We start from the raw sequence: 19,202 nt of genomic DNA on the forward strand, positions 1-19,202 counted from the left end.
TTTCGTCGGCTATCGCTAACGGTTCCATCGCTATTTGCAGGCAAGTCCTGCCAGCTGTACAGGCACGATCTGGTGGCTCTGCATTCCAAGCAGACGGTACGATTCTCGCTGCACATGAACAAGATCCCCGAGCGGCTGGTGCCCAGGAAGTTTGCCCTCACCACCAAGGTGCCAGACACAAAGGGCTGCACCCAGTGCTGCGTTACAAGGAACCCCTACAACGGATACAAGTATCTGTGCGGGGCGACGCCCAGCGGCATCTTCCTGATGCAGTGGTACGATCCGCTGAACAAGTTCATGCTGTTGAAGCAGTGCGAGTGGCCGGCCATCAGCATCCTGGGCGGAGGTCACGGCTGCGTTCAGAACGGACACACGCCCGTCTTCGAGATGATCATCACGCCGGAGCTGGAGTACCCCATTGTGTGCACGGGAGTGCGCAAGGCGATGAACGGCTGCCTCAAGCTGGAGCTGATCAACATGAACAGTTGCGTTGTGGATGCTGCTTCGGCAGAGGGCATGGGCAAAGGAGGTCTAAACGGGATTTGTCTTGCAGGTGCCAGCTGGTTCCACTCGGAGGACCTGGAGTATGACGCCATGGCCACGATGGTGCCGCGACGCGACCTCCTGAAGGTGGTGCGTGTGCACCAGGTGGAGAAGGACGCCATTCTCGTCTGCTATGGCAATGTGATGCAGGTGGTCACGCTCCAAGGCAACCCCAAGCAGCACAAGAAGATGGTATCGCAGCTTAACTTTGACTTTAACGTAGACAGTATTGGTAAGAGATGGCCCACCCACCGCTGCGCCTCCACCTTCCATCAGTAACCGCCACACTTGACCATTCTCATTCCAGTTTGCTTACCAGACAGCGTTTTGGCATTCCACAAGCACGGCATGCAGGGGAAGTCGCTGCGCAATGGTGAGGTGACGCAGGAGATCAAGGACATGAGTCGCACCTACCGGCTGCTGGGCAGCGACAAGTAAGCACGATCCATGATCCATTCAGTTGGTATTACATTTGATATTATCTTTTTTTTGCAGGGTTGTTGCCTTGGAGAGTCAGCTGCTTAGGACTGGCTCCCTGGGCAGTGAGGAGGGACACGATCTGTACATTTTGGCCGGCCACGAGGCCAGTTACTAGGCGCCCGCATAATCCACTTGTTATATTTTAAATATAATACGCTACACAATACGTTTTAATGGCAAGCAGGCGCCGTCGTCGTCGTCGTCAACTAATAACTGTAATTTAATTACTCGTAGAACTAAGAATTGGATTACTGATGATAGATGGATGGTATATGATAGACGATAGATGATAGATGATAGAGCCACTTACATACACTTACATGTCGAGAGTTCGATAGCTACTTAGCGCAATTTTATCGCACGTAGAGGCAGCATCCATACGCAAGAGATCCCACACAACCAATACACAGAAGAGTCTTAATCCCAATTCATTGCGCTATTCTTTGCCGATACACTCGATATAAATACATACAATACATACATTAGATACTCGTAAGTCTCACAGTCTGCGTCTGCTACGTTGATTCCGTTGTAGTTCTATTTTTGTATTACAAAGAAATGCTTTAATTTATACAACTAACTTTAATGACCTACCCTACGGTAATCAATAGTTATGTTAGAGATTTGTGTACACGTTTCACAAAGCCAATAAATACGTTTATAAATAGTCAGCTACGGGCGAAAGCAACAGAATCCAATTATACATATTTATAAACACGCAATTATATTTACATACATACATTACGAGATCCACTAAGGCAATTAGAAACTAATAAATATTACATAGTCTTTAGCAATTGTAAATCGCAATGTTTTTAGGTGGTTAAATCTGCTTTTGAATTGGCTCAATAACGAAATTGGTAGGATTCGATGCGATCTGTTGCACATCGTGAGAAGGGTATGAATGAATGACGAGTATTTAGGAATGCAAAGCAGATACGGTTTGTTGGGAAACAAAAATAGAAATTAAGACTTTTCTAAACTAATAACACACAGAAATTACATGCAAATTGAACATATAAACTAAATGGCTGAAACGGCCCCTTTCTGTATTGTGTGTTAAACTGATTGTCGTAGTCACGTTTTTAGGCTATACGAAATCAAAAAAGAAAACTTTCCGAACAGCACATTACGTCTTCAGTTGTAAAAATATTCTCTAGATCTTAAGTTATTTAGTTCTTATGACAAAGCGTAAAACCGAAAATTATAAACTAATACAAAAAAAAGAAAACAGAAACACAAAATTGTTGAACTCTAGTTTAGTGCAAAAATAAAAGTATTTGAAAAAACTCTGTACGACCGGTTCAGTTTTGAATTTGGCGCCCGTCAAAACGCGCTATGGTATTTCTCACAAATTCGTTTTGTCTCACTCACTTGACAAACGCACTAGCCCATTTAGTTTCGGTCTCACGTGTTCCACACATTTGTTTACAAAATTCTGTTCAAGATGCCGTTTGAAGTTCCTCCTTGGGAAGATGGAGCCGAAATAATTGACTTTATGCCGATGACCTCGGCAGGAAACGGAATTGGTGCCACAAAGAAGTCGAAGAAAAAAAAACCCAAGAAGAAGAAGTCAAAGGCGGCAGCTGAGGCGGAGACTGCTCCGGCTAATGGCGGATTTCGCTACAGACCTGGTGGAGGACCCTTGGCTCCGCCAGCAGACACCTCGTCCGACGATGAGGCAGATGACGAATTGCGGGCCATGCACAAAGTGCGATCTGGTGGCGTGGAAAAGCAGCGTCCTCCTGTTCAAACGACGAAAGGTGGCAAGAAACAACTGGGACTCAAGCCGGAGCTGGCGCAGGCTGCACTGGAGGCAATGGAAGTGACGCCGGCAACTACTGAGGCGGCACCTTCGCTGGCCAACAAGCTCCAGACGGAGCTCCTGGGCGGACGCTTCCGATACATCAATGAACAACTCTACACAATGAACAGCCACAAGGCGGAGGCCATGTTCCGCTCAGACGCCTCCGCATTCGATGCCTACCATGCCGGCTACCGACAGCAAGTGGAAAAGTGGCCAGCGAATCCGCTAAATCGCATCATCAAGACTGTTAAACGACTGCCCAAGACGACAATCATTGGCGACTTTGGCTGTGGAGATGGCAAGCTGGCCCAGTCCTTGCCCAACAAGGTATTCTCTATGGACTTGGTGGCATCTCGAGGCGACATCATACCGTGCAACATTACGAATACACCGCTGGAACCACAATGCCTGGACGTGGCTGTCTATTGCCTCTCGCTCATGGGTACCAACTTAAACGACTTCTTTCTGGAGGCAAACCGTGTGCTCAAGCTCCATGGAAGCGTCTACATTGCGGAGATTCAGTCGCGCTTTGAGGATGCCCGAGACTTCGTTCGTAGCGTCGGCGCCTGCGGTTTCGATCTCGTCAAGAAAGATGTGGCCGTCAACTACTTCTACTTCTTCCACTTCAAGAAGATGCGGCATGTGGACAAGGCAGTCAAGCTAAAGCCGTTCTCTCTAAAGCCTTGCCTCTACCGCAAGCGATGAGGATAAAGGTAAAAAGTGCATACATTAATTAAATGTAGAAAATAGAAAGGCGTAATAAAATTCAAACTTGTAAATCCAATCAGCTAATTCGTATAATTGTTTTAAACCATAAAAAACGCACTGGAATTAATATTATTGAACGCCTAATTTAGTTATACCATTTACCATGCGTTCGAATGCACCTAACACCGTACCTTCTGAAAGAATTTACCATGGGCTAGCGAACCACCCTCAAAGAAGACCGTGAGAAACAAACCAAGAGAGAGCCATGCTCAGTTTTGCGTTTCAGTGAAGTATCTCAATCTTTTGCTCTCCCAATATTTTTTCAACTGCGAATCCGAACGGTTGGGTTTGGGCCTACTCGAATATTATTAAAGACGGTACGTTTCGGGTTGCCAGCACTTGGCCGAGAAGCATCTGCGATCCGATCCCAAGATCCCCATTGCGAATAGAAAAGCGCGCAATTCGCCAGTGTGTTTAAAAATAAATTGGAAATTAATTTGTTAGCTACCACTTTCCGTGCAGTTTTCTAGTTCTCCCACTCGCCCACGCCTATATTCCCACCCTCGCTCCCCCTGTCTATCGCTCTCTTTCACTCTAGTCTCTATTACTCACTCAAACTCACGTAAAATTTCAACAGGTATTCAACGACAACAACAAATTATCTTTTTTCGCGTTCAAAAGAAAAAAGTGTCCAAGAATTTGTTTATTTGCATAAGCTTGTGTGAGTGCAGTAGGAATCGAATCGAATTGAGATCGGGAAAAGCAGTTGGTGAAAGTGAAAACAAGAAAAAACAGCTAAACCACAGCCACAGAGCCATCTTCATCTACGTATCCTTCCCGTGGATTATCAAAAGGATTCTAGAGCGACGACTTCTTGGTGAGTATCTGAAAGTTTCACCAGAATCGCGCCTTTTGCTGGGCTGCTTAGATTTTTTTTATTTTTTGGGCTGTGGTCGGGAGTTTTCTGTGGCTTTCGGTCTCCGTCTCCGTTTCGGTCTCATTTTATGTTTCCGACACACACATATACGCTTGGGCCAGAATGACTTCATAGCCACTCACTCACAGACACATACACGGGCTGAGAGAGCCGCTCTCCGACAGAGCCAAAGAGAGGGAGAGAGTTGTTTTTTGGCCATAGTTGTAGTTGTAGCGCTTGTATTTGTATCTGCATCTGTATCTGTGAGCTATCAAGCTTTCCGAGTATCTTTTGGCACGGTATTCTTTCCGTTTCTTGTTTTGTCCACTGTACGCGTGTATTCGTCCCACACTGTTGCTGTTGCTGTTACTGTTGTCTCGCCTTACTCCACTTTTCCTTTACCGAATTTTGTGTTTTCCTCAGTTCCTTCGCATTTTGCCATTTGCTGTGCCGCCAGCCAGAGGCATTGCAACAGGGGAGGGTTCCAATTGGGCAGTGGTAGTCAAGGAAACGTTCCACAACACCGATCAGATACAAATGTATCTGAAAGCAATTTGTGCCGCCCGTGTGCGTATCTATACATAGAGGCGTTTGTAATTTTGGAATGCGACATATTCCACAGGGTGGATAGATCCCATCCAACTGCGTGTTCCATTTGTCCCACGTCTGTCGCTTTATAGGGGCTACCATGTCGACGTCACTGGGACCAAAATAGATCGCCTGGGGCCATGGGAATCGATCGGCGCGCCGTCGGGCAGGTTTCCAACTGCTTATCAACCATTGAGCGGGTTTTCGCATTGGCATTTCGATATCGAAGGCCTAGCATAGCAGGAAAACTGCAAAGCCTTTAGCCGTACCGTACAACTAGGGGAACACGGCTAGAATGCGGCTGATAAGATAGCCACCAAAACAAAGGCCATGCGTGTGTATAGTTATGAGTTATGAATGGCAGGTGACTGTGCCCCTGCCTCCTCAGCCATGCGTCATCGAAGACCAAGACCATTTTCACAATCCCCGGAAAACCTGGGGCGTTGACTTGCCAACGGTTGTTCGGGGGGCGGAGCCGGGCCTGGCAAGAAGTTGTTTACGTGGCAGCGACCGCGAAAGGGGCTGGAGAGCTCTGGGCTTTGACCCAAATAGTTGTAGACATTAACATAAAGACTTCTTCATGCAATGTACATACATACATATGTACATAAGTGGAAGCCAGACGGAGAGAAGCGAGCAGCGAGAGAGCGAAGTGGAGCTTGCATTAGAAACCGGTTGCAAGCCAAGAAATTGGCTGCACAGCAGACAAACAGATAAAGCAGCCGAGCAAAGCAAACGAGCGCTAGACCTGCAGCTGGGCCTGGGACTGGAGCTGGCACTGAGGTGAGGAGAGTGCCAGCGACTTCATGCTAATAACTGTACAACAAAAACGAGCTACGAAGCAAGTAGAAAATTATCATAAAATCCGAGCATACTCGGAGTGACAGAAAGAGGGAGAGAGATTGGTTGAGAGGGAGAGCGAGAGCGCTAGCTAACGACTTGGCAGCACGCAAACATGGCCAAACAACAAAAGTCGGAATCAGAGACAAGTCAGAGAGTGGAATGGAATGGAAAACCTGAATTCGTTGGCGGAGAGGCAACAAGGTGTGTCTGGGAGCGTTAGAAGCTCACCAGAGAGGGTTCTCCAGAGAGAGAGAGACAGTGAGAGAGAGAGAGAGAGCAGCTCGAAGAGAGAATTCAATTGCATTGTAAACTGATGTTTTAGGCCACGGGCCAGAGTGGCAAGATCGCATCGATGGGGAGATCTCCACGAGTCCGAAAGTGTAATCGAAATATAGGATGATTCTCTCGTATTCTTAGCTCACTCTAGCAACCCCCCTTATCCCTCCGCTCTGCCCATGGAACCAATCTAATCTGTCAACAAACTCAATCAGACGGAAGGCAGCTTTTCCAGCTCGCTTCCAGCTACTCTGCCTCCTTCCGTGCGCCCCCCCATCATTTTGCATTCTGTTTTTATTTGTTGTCGCATCGATTTTTACTTTTGTTCTGGAACGGCGGTTGTGTCGCTGGCGGGACGTCCATAGGTCTATGATTTATGTGAAAATCGCTGAAGTGGACAAAATTATCCACTGTGGCGGCTGTTTACTTGCCGAGCCTTGCTCCCAGCCCTAGTCGCGCTCCGCCCTCCCATTCCGGATGAGCAGAAATCAAATTGCGGTGATGTGGGTGCGGCAGTGGCAGCAACAGCAGCAACAGCAGCATCGACTGCATTCAGAGTTCGTTGGCCAAATGGAGTCGAGTGCTTTAAATAGCTATTGACAGAGTACGGGTGTGTGGGTGACGTGAGGGTCTCTCGCGGTGGTGCTAGCTGTCAGCGAACGCCGATCAGATCATGCTGGTAATTAGCCAACCGACACTGGGTAAAGCTGCCACTTGAGCTGGCCAAAAGTGGCAGGCGATGACAAGAAACCCATCTCGTCAGCTCGGTCCACATTTGTCGATGGCCAGCGATTACACTTCGTGGTCATCCCCGCTGCAGGCCCCAGGCTGGTGCTCGATACGGTTGCGAAATGGGAACGGATCTGGCTTATCGGGGCGCCTGAGTCGCCTTCCTGCACGGCTCACACAAATGCAGTTCCGCTCTGCCGATAAGTCACCGAGTTTCCCAAGACAGAACACACCCTCTTGCCGACTGTATTGATTGACCCACATACACGCACGTCCAGAAGGCGCGAATGTTTACGCGTTTCTCATTCGATTTCCCCTAGCTCGCACCCCAAGAAAGCAGCAAAAAAGAAACCAGAGAGACCCCGTGAACTCCAGTGGAACTTTCAGTGTTGCGTGAGTCCAGAAATAACTCCCAAACTCCCAAAGATCTCTGCTCGCGGAAGCGGGGCCATGTTTATGGACGGACGGATGTTGAGCACTAGCCTGTCAAAAAGCCACTTTGAATAGCAGCACATTTTAGACACAATTTATTGGCAACGGTTCGTTGAGTTTGGAAAATGGCAAGTCCGACTAGTTTTGTGCATTTTACCGGCGAGGAAATGCTTAATGCTAATGGGCTTAAAGCGAAAGTTCATTCAGAATCCGGGCAGGGGTCCCGAGGAGTTCTCCGCATACCCTGTAAACTGTCATGACGGCACCGCCAGGTGACATAATATGATGACAGACTGTCGAGTGGAGTGTGAGCAGTGAATGAAATGAAATGAGTAATATCTAGAGATACACCAGTTATCCGTCATTCATACTCTCCCCCCTTCGGCAAGCGTTTGTTTGCACAGACCCAATGCAAATTGAATTTGATTTAAGTTGTATTAAATGAAACTTAATTAAGGAGGAGCAGACGCAGCAGAAGCAGACTACGCCCAGAAGCACTCGAGAGTGGCAGTCTCAATTGTGATGACCGGCGAGGGCGAGGGCTAGGGGAATCTTTTGTTGTGCTGTTCATTGTATGTGGATGGAACTTTGTTACATTCATAATATGTATACAGAAATATTCTTCTACATGTGTATGCACAGCGCATACGTGCCGCATTGTTTGTCCGTCCATCCGAGTCTCTTTCATACAGATGTATCTATTCGCACCCCGACTACAGCATCGCCGTCATGATTAGACAATCGCCCAGAGCCAGCTTCTGGCTCTCGCACTTGATGGATTTCACCTCGACCCCCTTCAATTGAAGCGAATGCTGTTCTCTTCTGTTTTTTGGGTGTCGGCACCTCTTGCAAATATTTCAATATACTCTAGAAATAGCTCTCGATTTCATGGCATATTCTGACGCTGCGACGTTGATGATGTCATCGTTAATGCGATACGAGCATAAGGAACATGCTCGTGCACAAGTATTACATGCTATCTGCTCGATTTGTTTTGGATTTGCTGCCAAACAAATTTGCAATGCGGTGCCCGGAGATAATGAGGCTGATTCACCGGTCGGCGATGATCACTCAAGTGTGCCCTCAGTCACATCTCGCTACCGCTCTCAATCGAATCGAAGCCAATCCAAGCGAATTGCAATTACGAGTACCAGTAACAGCAATCCAACAATTGCAACCTTCTCTCGATGATGTCAACATTGCGTATGCGCAACCTTCAACTATGGGAATAAACACACAGCACAGAACAGCCGAAATAATGCTATATAGAGCCAAACAGACACACTTACATACACATACATACATACACATGCTCCTCGTGATATACAGAAGAAAAAAAATAAATAAAATACAATAAATTAGATGTTTGTCTGCTTTTCTGGTTCTGGGTCTGCTGGTCTGCTTCTCAACATACATATTTTTTTGTGAGTTTTCGTATAATTTTGAACGCACGATGACGCCACCAGAGTTTATTCTCTTTGGGGTCGTGCTGTCGCCCCCCGTCCGTGCTGTCCATGCTGTCCGTTGTCCGAAATTGAAATTGTGTTGCGATGTTCTTTGAGACTTTGTTTTTGCGTTTATATTGTATATTTTGGATCGCTGGAAATAGTCGTTCTCCGCAGCTGTGCCTGTAAGTCTGGCCCATCAATAAAACTCTGCAAAACTGGTTCAGCTAGCTCTTTTTCTCTCAGTGAATACTCGTGCCGTACCCCCACTCCTTGGCATCGTGGTATACCCCATTCGAAATCAATTAAACACTAAATTGAACTCGCAGTGCAATCGGTCGGTGCATCTTCTGCCAATTGACTTTCATTCCTTTCCCGTTAACTAAGGCCTCAATCAGCGTTGATTGAAGGCTTCAAGAGGCTTCTCTGGGTGGGGCCAGCCCAGAGCTCGGAGAGAGCACAGCGATAGCGACGTTTCACAATTTCAAGTCCCGCTAAACGTAAACCGCAAACGGAACGGGAACGGGTGAATGCGAATGGGAACGGAATGGGATAAGAAGTAGAACATGACGCAGCCCCGACTTGCCGGCTTATATAACACAAAACACACACACACACACCCACATACACGCAGACATAATCGTATTCGATTGTATCCAACGTCTGTCATTGCTGAACTTCAAGAAACGTGAGCTTGAAAAGATCATTTGACTTTCAGCTTTTGCAAAGGACTTCCGCTGAAAGTCCGCTCAGGCCTCGCTTCAGGCATACACCAGCACTAGTTAGGACCTGGGAATCTTCAGCCATAGATCTGCGAGTGCGGACTGATGTGCTGTTTATGGCCTGGCTTGAAAGCTTTACGAGTACGCAACTCGTTTCTGTCTGCACTTGTTAGAGGGAATGGCATGCGGCTGTGGCTTTCGCTAGTTAAACTTTAACCATTGCAATTCAACATTTAATGGGCCTTTTCTCGACTTCCCCATCTTTGCAGCTCCCCGACAAAGCGCTAAATCACTGGGAGCTGTTGCAGAGAAACTACTGAGCCAGCTTCAAGTAAGTACCGACTAGAGCCCCGCCAGCGACATGTCTTCGCATGACATCATAGTCGCCCCGGCACCAGCGCTGGCTGCCCCCGAGGGTTGAAACCCCTGCTAGCTGGTTGCTTCCTTGCTGGTCTGTGCCCCATTTTGTTTACGAACTGGCGCCAGGCAAATTGAGCAACTTTATGGCATGTTTTACGCTCTAGCTGCAGACGCCTAATGAGCGAGGGCGCCCACACACGACCAGAAGGAGTGGGCACATCCGGCCGTCCCCTTGTGCTGGGAGCCAGGGGCATCGACTGTTGCACCAACTAAAGTTTTCCCTTGCTTGCAGCGTCCTCCAAGCTGCTGGCGTAGCCCCCCAGAAGAGAAAGATGCCAGCGGAAATTAAACCGTCCGCGCCCGCTGAGCCGGAAACGCCGACCAAGAGCAAGCCAAAGAGCAACTCGTCGACGTTCTCAAAGGCCGCTCTAGCCCGCGTTACCCTCCTCGATGGGTCCATTCTGGACGTGACCATTGATGTAAGTATATATACATATTCCTGCAAGCACGACTTATCGCAATGGCAATCATCAATGGCATATTTCAATCACACACACACACAGCGGAAGGCCAAGGGTCGCGACTTGGTGAACTCCATCTGTGCCGGCCTGAACATCATTGAGAAGGATTACTTCGGTCTGACCTATGAGACCCCCACAGACCTGCGCACTTGGCTGGACTTGGAGAAGCCCGTGGCGAAGTTCTTTCGCACAGACCCGTGGCCCCTGTCGTTTGCCGTGAAGTTCTATCCCCCGGAGCCGTCGCAGCTGCAGGAAGACATCACGCGCTACCACCTGTGCCTGCAGGTGCGCAACGACATCCTGGAGGGCAGGCTGCCATGCACCTTTGTCACCCACGCTCTGCTCGGCTCGTATCTGGTCCAGTCGGAGATGGGCGACTACGATGCCAAGGATATGCCCACTCGCGCCTATCTGAAAGACTTCAAAATTGCTCCCAATCAAACGCCGGAGCTCGAGGAAAAAGTCATGGACTTGCACAAGACCCACAAGTGAGTGAAACGCATTCAAAGCTGGTGCTGGGCATCATCTAACAAATCCTACTCTTTCAGGGGCCAATCGCCTGCCGAGGCTGAGTTGCATTACCTGGAAAACGCCAAGAAGCTGGCCATGTACGGCGTGGACCTGCACCCGGCCAAGGACTCCGAGGGAGTGGACATTATGCTGGGCGTCTGTGCCTCCGGTTTGCTGGTCTACCGCGACAAGTGAGAGCCTCTCAAACTGAAGCCCAACATTTCGCTAATTCGTCGTCTCTTTCGCTTGCAGACTGCGCATCAACCGCTTCGCTTGGCCCAAGATCTTGAAGATCTCGTACAAGCGTCACCACTTCTACATCAAGATACGACCGGGCGAATTCGAGCAGTACGAATCGACCATTGGTTTTAAGCTTGCCAACCATCGGGCCGCCAAAAAGCTGTGGAAGTCCTGTGTGGAGCATCACACCTTCTTCCGCCTGATGACGCCAGAGCCGGACAATAAGTCCACCATGTTCCCCAGGTTCGGGTCGAAGTACCGCTACAAGGGACGCACCCAATACGAGACTAGGGCCACGCCCGTGGACCGTACGGCGCCCAAGTTTGACCGAACCCTATCGGGGGCGCGCCTCACGTCGCGCAGCATGGACGGTAGGACTTGACTAGCTATATCGCTATATCGCAGTTTTGATGTCTCTCTTTCCATTCCCATTTAGCGCTCGCCATGGCCGAGAAGGAAAAGGTGGCTCGGAAGAGCAGCACCCTGGACCATAGAGGAGACCGGGCTGACCGAGGAAATGATGCGGACGCGCACAGCCGCAGTCCCATAAAGAACAAGAAGGACAAGGTAACTGACGCTGCTGACTGAGGATTCCGGCTGGCACTTGCCTAGCTTGACCTTAGCTTGAGATGAGATGACCGTGTTTAACGATTTTCGGACTTAACAAAATATTTTTTGTACTTTCTTCTCGGTTTGTTACTAACTCACTCACAAACCAAACCAAACAAACACACGCACACGCACTTACAACCACTAAATACCGATACAACAACATGGTGTACATCTTCGTCTTGGCCTTCGTCTCTGGTGACCCACCATCCATGATAATGATAATGATAACGATAACGATAATGATAATGATGTGCTCGTAATTCTGCCTGCCCCCTTTGTGGCCTGAACTGACTCGCCCTACCACTCCATACTAAAACCCCGAATCGTACATCCCCCAAAAACTAACCAGTTAATACGCCAATCGAGCACCGGCACAGGTTCGGCCTCCTCGCAGAGCTCCCTCGAGGGTGACTACGAGCCCCGCATCGAGGCGGCCGACGCAGGCTCCGCCGAGATCGAACTGTCGCCCCAAGTTCAGGTTAACGTGAACACTTTTCTACCTAAACCGTATCAGAATCGATTACTTCCCTCGATTTCTCCTAATTTACTTCTTTTCGGCTTTGAACTCTCTGCTTATCGAATGTTGTGAGCTTAAGTATGAAAGGATTTTATTTGAAGACTCCCCCGAGGTTTATTTGTTCCGTTCAGGGCTTACCACTTGCATATATATCTCTCTCTATATCTATATATTGTTATATATTATTGTATTTTATCAATCTTGTGAACATATTAATTTATTTTTTTTGCTTTGATTTCATAAACGACTTTCCCAAATCCCGGTAACCACTGAATGCGCAGTTCCTTGATCTTGAGATGGTAATTTCTGTACAAACAAAAAAAAAACCTCCTAACTGTGCCGTCAATTGTAGTCCTTAAATCCTTTTCTGTGTGCATTCATTTACTCTATCTTGATATCCGACTTCTTTGAGTGTTTATCTATATTTTTTTCGTATTTTGTGGCGTCAATATCCCCCCACCTTTCCCAAGCTGTAAATACCATTTAACCCACTGCAGGCCAAACAAGTACAGTCTACACAAAACAATCATTGAGCAAGTAGTGCATAAGCAAGTCCTCACATCCCCATAGCAATTTCCACGCTTGTATATAATCATCTTCATTTATTTTTGTGTAGCAAGCCCCCGCCCTTATATTGCACAGCATGTTGCCTTTTATCCCGAAAATTCGTCTATTCCGTCTATTGCGTCCACGGTTTTGGAATGTTCTCTAACTTATTTCTCACTTCCCGCAGGACGAGGAGAAGGAGGCCAAGCTCCGAGAGAAGAAGCTCAAGGAGAAGGAAGAGAAAGAACGCAAGGAGAAGGAGAAGAGAGATCTGGATGAGAAGAAGAGGGCAGAGAAGGCGGCCAAGGCAGCCGCAGCCGCTGCTGCTGCTGCCGCTGCCGCTGCAGGGTCGGGAGTCAATGGTGAGTATCTTTGAGATGGAACATAAATTAAGTCTCACTCTTCTGCAATTGTTTAGGCAACGACGAGCTGAACGACTCCAACAAGTCCGACAAGTCCGGCAGACGTGTAAGTATCCATCCGATGTTTAGATATTAAGTCTCGTAACTCGTAAGCTAAGGGATAGACTCGCACTGAATGCGCTCGACCTTGTGTACATATCCCATCCCATTCCACCCCAACCATACCCCAAACACCTCATTTAAGTTTTACCCGTAAGTTTCGATAGTTTGTAGATAATCCGAATCGATCTTAAGTTATCCTTATTATTATTTACGTTGTGTACGAATTTTAATTTTGTTTTCTCCCCTCCAATTTATCTTTCGTTTTATGTTTGAAACTTTTGATTTGTCGCCATTTGGGGCCGTCACATACGACCAGGGCGTTGGCATATTCTCCTCGGGTCGCAAGAGCAAGAGCGGTTCACCATCGAAGGATGGCAAGGACAAGTCCGGAAAGGACAAGGACAAAGAAGTGGGTCGACTTGGTCTGGTAGTTACTTCGGGTCTCGGCGAGCAGGAACAGGATGAGGCCAACAAAAATGCCGCCAAGAATCGCGGTTCGGCGACTCCCGGCGTCACACGTCCCTATGAGTACGCCGTGGGTGCCGACGGCAACACTAGCCCCACACGCAAATCCTACACACCGGGCGGCTTCCGCTACGACCAGGATCCCAATGCCAAGAACCTTGGTGCCGATGGTCAAGAGCAGCTGTCGCCGACGTCACAGCAGAAGAAGATCGGCTTGGCCTTCAACTATGCTCCGGGCAACGAGAATGCCCTGAAGGAGACGGCCGAGAAGCTCAAAGCTGGACAGCTGTCACCCCGCACCCAGGACAAGCTGAACCGCGGCCAACTGTCGCCCAAGTCCAGGGCCAAGCTCCTGCAAGACGGCAATCTATCGCCAACTACCAGAGCCAAGCTCCAGGGCAGTGCTGTGGATGCCGCCGCTGTACCCCTGAGCGATGCCCAGAAGCGCTCCTATTCCCCAACCAAGGGTCCTCAGGGCTACTCCTCCGGGGCACCGGGCAGCTATAAGCCCATATCTGATCCGACATCAGATTTCCTTGAGTCTCAGCGCTACAACAAGGAGCCTGGCTACGTGGGCTTGGGTGATGCTGGTGCGACTGGTGCTGCTGGAGCTGCTGGTGCTGGAGGTGCTAAGAAGCCTGGCTCGCCCACAAAAACTGGTCCTGGTGTGGTTGCCGGAGCAGGAGCAGGTGCAGCAGCTGGTGCAGCAGCAACAGCAGCCGCAGCAGCCGCTGCTAAGCCTAAGAAGAAGCGCGTGAAGATAATGGTCATTACCTCGAAGTATGATCCAGCTACAAAACGCATTGATGCCGAAAACGGAACGATTGAACACTCGACAGGGATCCTGGATCCAGCTACTGGACGTATCGATACCAAGTATGGTGTGATTGACCCAAAGAAGGGCACCTTGGAGGCCCTCAACACTAAGACGGGAAAGAAGGAGCTGTTCCAGGGCGATGTAGACATAAAAACGGGCAACCTGCACTTGGTTTCCGGTGTAGCAGATCCAAAGACTGGACGCCTTGATGACACGCTTGGCCAGATTGTGTGCATAACCCCGCAAGACAATCCGGTGGTGGAGCTGACGGTGATCACCAGCCGCATTGATCCCGCCACCGGCAAGATCGATACCGTCAACGGGGAGGTTGAGCGTTCTCTGGGAGTCCTGAATTTGGATACTGGCCTGCTGGATACCAAGTACGGAGAGATTAATACCCGCACGGGAGAACTGAAGGCCATCGATCCCAAGTCCGGAAAGATCGTGGTGAGCAAGAACGTCAAGGTCGATCCAGGCACTGGCCAGATCACCATTTTGGGTGTCATCGATCCTAAGACCAACAAGATTGATACCAGCCAAGGCCGCTTGATCGAAGTGGGCCAGCAAATCGACCCGATAGTGGAGGTCACCTCGCTGGCCGGCAAGTTCGATTCGAAGAAGAACATCATCGATGCAAAGACAGCTCAGGTGGAGACTTCCGGTGGTCAGTTCGACCCGAAGGCTGGCAAGATCGATACGAAGTACGGCCAGATCGATCTGGTTAAGCACACGATCACCTTCAACGACCCGAAGTCGGGTAAGACAGTGACGCGTGACATTAAGATCGAGCCTGCCACCGGCCAGATTGTGCTGAAGAACCAGATCAACCCCAAGAACAACAAGCCGGACAAGGACTATGCCAGGATAATCTCGCTGAGGATCGTGCAGCAGCGCGTAGATCCCGCAACTAAGGCACCCATTGCACAGGTCAGCGCCGCCAAGGACAAAGACATCATTGTGGATCCCAAGTCGAACCAGATCTGGGTGCCCACGGGTGCCAGCGATCCCAGCACCAAGGAGCAGCAATACATTTCCAGCAGCGTCGACCCGAAGACGGGCTACGTCATCACCATCTACGGCTACCTGGACCCCAAGACCAACGAGATCAAGAAACAGACCAAGCTAGACCCCAACACGATCAAGATCGAGCCCACTTCTGGAAAGATTTACACTGCCACCGGCGAGGTGGACAAGGCCACGGGTGAACCGCTGTACGCCGCCACTCAGGTGGATCCAGAGTCCGGCGAGGTGTACACGAAGCTGGCTCGCGTAGACCCCAAGACCGGAAAGATCGTCATCGTTCGCATCCTGCTCATTTCCAAGACCGATGAGCGCGGTCGCCCAGAGGAGATCGACCCAGAGACCTGCGAGATCGATCCCGTCTCCGGGCGTGTTCTTAAGTTCTTCAACAAAACCGTTTACGTTTATAATATGATTGACCCGGTTACTGGTGAAATTGTGCAGGTCGACCCCAACGATCCCCGTTTCGCCGGAGCCCGCACCACTGTGACACATACGATGACCCTTACCGGCGAAATTGACCCCGTGACGGGTCGCATAAAGAGCGAGTACGGCGACATAGACCCCAACACGGGAGACATCGACCCGGCCACTGCCGTAACAGACCCGGTCACGGGAAAACTGATCCTCAACTACGCTCAGATCGATCCGTCCCACTTTGGCAAGCAGGCGCAAGTGCAGACCACCACAGAGACGGTGCCCATCACCCGTCAGCAGTTCTTCGATGGCGTCAAACACATTGGCAAGGGGGCACTGCGCCGTGACTCCGAGGGCAGCTCGGAGGACGATATGACCCAGCAATATGGCAGCGATACAGTCAAAGACATTGTGCTAAGCAGTCCAAGCCAGGCGGGCGCCAGCTCCAAGCTGGGGAAGCCAGTGAGCACGCCCACCGTAGTGAAGACGACAACGAAACAGGTGCTGACCAAGAACAACGACGGCGTCACACACAATGTGGAGGAGGAGGTCCGAAACCTGGGCACGGGCGAAGTGACCTTCTCGACACAGGAACACAAGGTTAGCAAGGGATATACTCTTCCTCTCACTCTCACTCTCTCTGTCTCTGTATTTTATTGTCGCCTTTATTCTAACGCTTCTAATTATTTCGTATGCCTCCATTTAAGTTTCCATGAACTTTCTTTCTTTGCTATTTGCTGTCGTTGTTACTGTTGTTGCTGATGCTGTTGCTGTTTAATATTGTTGAATTGTACGCACTAACCCCACCATCATCCACGCAACTACCGTAGGCTGATGCAACACCAACCGATCTGAGCGGCGCTTATGTCACGGCCACCGCTGTCACCACCCGCACAGCCACCACGCACGAGGATCTGGGCAAGAACGCCAAGACCGAGCAGCTGGAGGAGAAGACCGTCGCCACCACACGCACGCACGACCCCACCAAGCAACAACAGCGCGTCGTCACCCAGGAGGTGAAGACGACGGCGACGGTAACCAGCGGCGACCAGGTAAGACCGATCATGGGCTCCAAGATCGCATGACTGCACTTTTCGTTTTGCATGAATTGATTTGATTTTCCTTTCCTGATTTGTATTTGCCTCGCTGTTGTGACTGTTTTGCGTAACTTAGTATCAGAGACGGGACAGCGTTTCCTCGACCAGCTCGGGCGATTCGGGCACGCCCATCGATGGACCATATGATGGTTCTAGTGTGGTGCGCACAGACAACCAGGTTTGTTTTGCATCCCCTCCCTCCACCTACTATCTTAAAAATCATAGCCTAAGGCAGTGTAAGGTGTGCATGTTCGTTTCTAATCTCTGGAATTGACTCGACTCTCTCGACAGAAATCTCCGCTTTACTCGAGCTCCGCGACCACAACCACTGGCCCCCATGTGGAGAGCACCCGGGTGGTGCTTGGCGAGGACACACCCGGATACTCGGGACACGGCGAAATCATCTCTACCCAGACCGTGAGCAGTAAAACCCGCACTGTGGAAACCATTACCGTAAGTACTTGTACGACCAGTACGACCAGCCCTGGCACTGACCCCATTCGCTGAGTGCGTAAGTATTCAGAGGTAGGCTCTTTTACTCGAATCCCTCTACAACCAATTTCCTGTGCTCGTACGCGCTCCACTGTACTATATTCCATGCATCAGTCCCTTGTTCGAATGGGTTCAGGTTGAGGCATCTTCCACAGAACACGCTAATCAGATTTACCAGATGGTTATTGACTCACATCATCACATCCTTCCTTCACAGTACAAAACCGAACGCGATGGGATTGTTGAGACCCGTGTGGAACAGAAGATCACCATTCAATCCGACGGAGATCCGATCGATCATGACAAAGCTTTGGCAGAGGCAATACAAGTGAGTATTATGCGGAATACATACTGGAAGTGTACTGGATATCCAATGACGTACTTTTGTTTTGCAGGAAGCGACGGCCATGAACCCGGACATGACAGTCGAGAAGATTGAAATTCAACAACAAACACAGTAGATTTTATACCTATTTCTAAAGATTTTCGAAGTAAACAGCACACTCCCACTCACTACCAACACTCAACCCAACAACAAACATATACACCGACCCACGCATAAAATTACAACTACAAATACAAAATCGAGATACACAGCACATGCAGTACACCTTTTATACAACCTATACGAGTATCTATATATTATAACGATAACGAGCTGATGACCCACATGACATAAACACTAAGAAGTTTTGAAGTATCGTATCCGCAACCGTCTATGAGAAATGCATCCACATGTTTATTATTTTTATTTTTTTATTACAACTGTTGTTTATAATTACTCTTTATTATTAAATATTGAATGTGCAAGGCAACGTTGAAAAGAAACTCTATATATTGTAAACCACGATTGCATTCAAATACAAAAATAAAACCTAAATGTACACACAAAACGAGTGCCGGCTATCAACCTGAAACAATCGCGGTCTCAAGGGGACGAGGACTATTCGCACTTGCTGGAATTGCCATTCATTTTCAATAAGCCACAACGTCTGAATATTTGATGAACAGCCCAGAAGCACCGGCCACGGCGGCGAAGATATGAATCAGTAATGCAATGGGGCTGCTTTTTGCACATGGATCCGGGCGACGGGTGGCGGGTGGCCTGAGGCCCCACCCCCAGCGTCATCGCAATTAAGTGAAATTACTGGCCAAATAGAACACAAATGAACCCATTGCGACCCGTTCAAGCGCCCCTCCAGCGATAAGGACCCTGCATTAACATGAAATCCAATTCGCAGTTGCCTGCCACAAAGCGCGTGACAACTCGTGAGCTCCAAGGGGGGAAAACGATTGTAATGCAATATTTGTGCATCCACGCCGTCGAGAGAGGCTAAGGAGAGTGGGCATTGGCCAAGAATTTCGCTTTGCTATTTTTGGTTTCAGTTTTTCTGTGCAATTTTTAAGTCACGATTAAGCCAGAGGAGCCCTTGTGCTGAAGTCAAAGGGTCGGCATAAAAGGCGTAATTAAACTAGACCGTACAAGGTGACTGACTAATGCATTGATTCATAGTTTAGATATAAAGTGCGCTCCCCACCGATAAAATGCCGAACGAAAGCCGTTCAACTTGTGAGCCATGCCGTCAATTCGTCAGTCTGTCAGCCAGGCAGTCAGTCGGTTCACTTGGGCTTTGG

General features: G+C 49.1%; 3 protein-coding genes across 13 annotated transcripts in view; all 3 read left to right on the forward strand.

Moving 5' to 3' along the window:
• Positions 1-2,249, forward strand: part of hppy (MAP4K3-like protein hppy) — a 50,015-nt gene extending 47,766 nt beyond the window's left edge. For all 4 annotated transcript variants that reach the window (XM_033379222.1, XM_033379223.1, XM_001361101.5 and 1 more), the window contains 4 exons: positions 41-484; positions 554-775; positions 851-977; positions 1,039-2,249. In XM_033379222.1, coding sequence (XP_033235113.1) covers positions 41-484; positions 554-775; positions 851-977; positions 1,039-1,138 — 893 coding nt within the window. In that variant the 3' untranslated portion in view covers positions 1,139-2,249. The remainder of the gene's footprint in view (positions 1-40; positions 485-553; positions 776-850; positions 978-1,038) is intronic.
• Positions 2,250-2,399: 150 nt separating this feature from the next.
• On the forward strand, positions 2,400-3,617 carry LOC4804606 (ribosomal RNA-processing protein 8). The gene has a single exon (XM_001361102.5). The coding sequence runs from the start codon at positions 2,471-2,473 to the stop codon at positions 3,533-3,535; it is 1,065 nt and encodes a 354-aa protein (XP_001361139.3). The 5' UTR covers positions 2,400-2,470; the 3' UTR covers positions 3,536-3,617.
• Positions 3,618-3,768: 151 nt separating this feature from the next.
• cora (erythrocyte membrane protein band 4.1 like coracle) lies at positions 3,769-18,460 on the forward strand. Of its 8 annotated transcripts, XM_033377632.1 has the most exons (18): positions 3,769-3,915; positions 4,176-4,415; positions 9,759-9,820; positions 10,142-10,328; positions 10,413-10,858; positions 10,919-11,071; positions 11,133-11,491; positions 11,557-11,687; positions 12,082-12,210; positions 12,531-12,548; positions 12,983-13,157; positions 13,214-13,263; positions 13,576-16,578; positions 16,809-17,030; positions 17,152-17,253; positions 17,367-17,528; positions 17,785-17,895; positions 17,963-18,460. In XM_033377632.1, exons 4-18 carry the CDS (start codon positions 10,182-10,184, stop codon positions 18,026-18,028), a joined length of 5,274 nt encoding a protein of 1,757 aa, XP_033233523.1. In that variant the 5' UTR covers positions 3,769-3,915; positions 4,176-4,415; positions 9,759-9,820; positions 10,142-10,181; the 3' UTR covers positions 18,029-18,460. The 8 variants fall into 8 exon arrangements, with proteins under 8 accessions (XP_033233523.1, XP_033233528.1, XP_033233526.1 ...); XM_033377637.1 differs by lacking the exon at positions 17,152-17,253; XM_033377635.1 differs by lacking the exon at positions 12,531-12,548.
• The last annotated feature ends 742 nt before the right edge of the window (positions 18,461-19,202 follow it).

This window comes from Drosophila pseudoobscura, chromosome 3 (genome assembly GCF_009870125.1).
Source record: "Drosophila pseudoobscura strain MV-25-SWS-2005 chromosome 3, UCI_Dpse_MV25, whole genome shotgun sequence".
Taxonomy (NCBI): domain Eukaryota; kingdom Metazoa; phylum Arthropoda; class Insecta; order Diptera; family Drosophilidae; genus Drosophila; species Drosophila pseudoobscura.

Excerpts from the sequence above, each read along its gene's own strand:
- LOC4804606 (XM_001361102.5), top strand. The coding sequence starts at position 2,471 with ATGCCGTTTGAAGTTCCTCCTTGGGAAGATGGAGCCGAAATAATTGAC.
- cora (XM_033377632.1), top strand. The coding sequence starts at position 10,182 with ATGCCAGCGGAAATTAAACCGTCCGCGCCCGCTGAGCCGGAAACGCCG. Across the intron at positions 11,072-11,132 it reads TTGCTGGTCTACCGCGACAA|ACTGCGCATCAACCGCTTCG; the intron begins GTGAGAGCCTCT and ends TTTCGCTTGCAG. Across the intron at positions 17,254-17,366 it reads TGGTGCGCACAGACAACCAG|AAATCTCCGCTTTACTCGAG; the intron begins GTTTGTTTTGCA and ends CTCTCTCGACAG.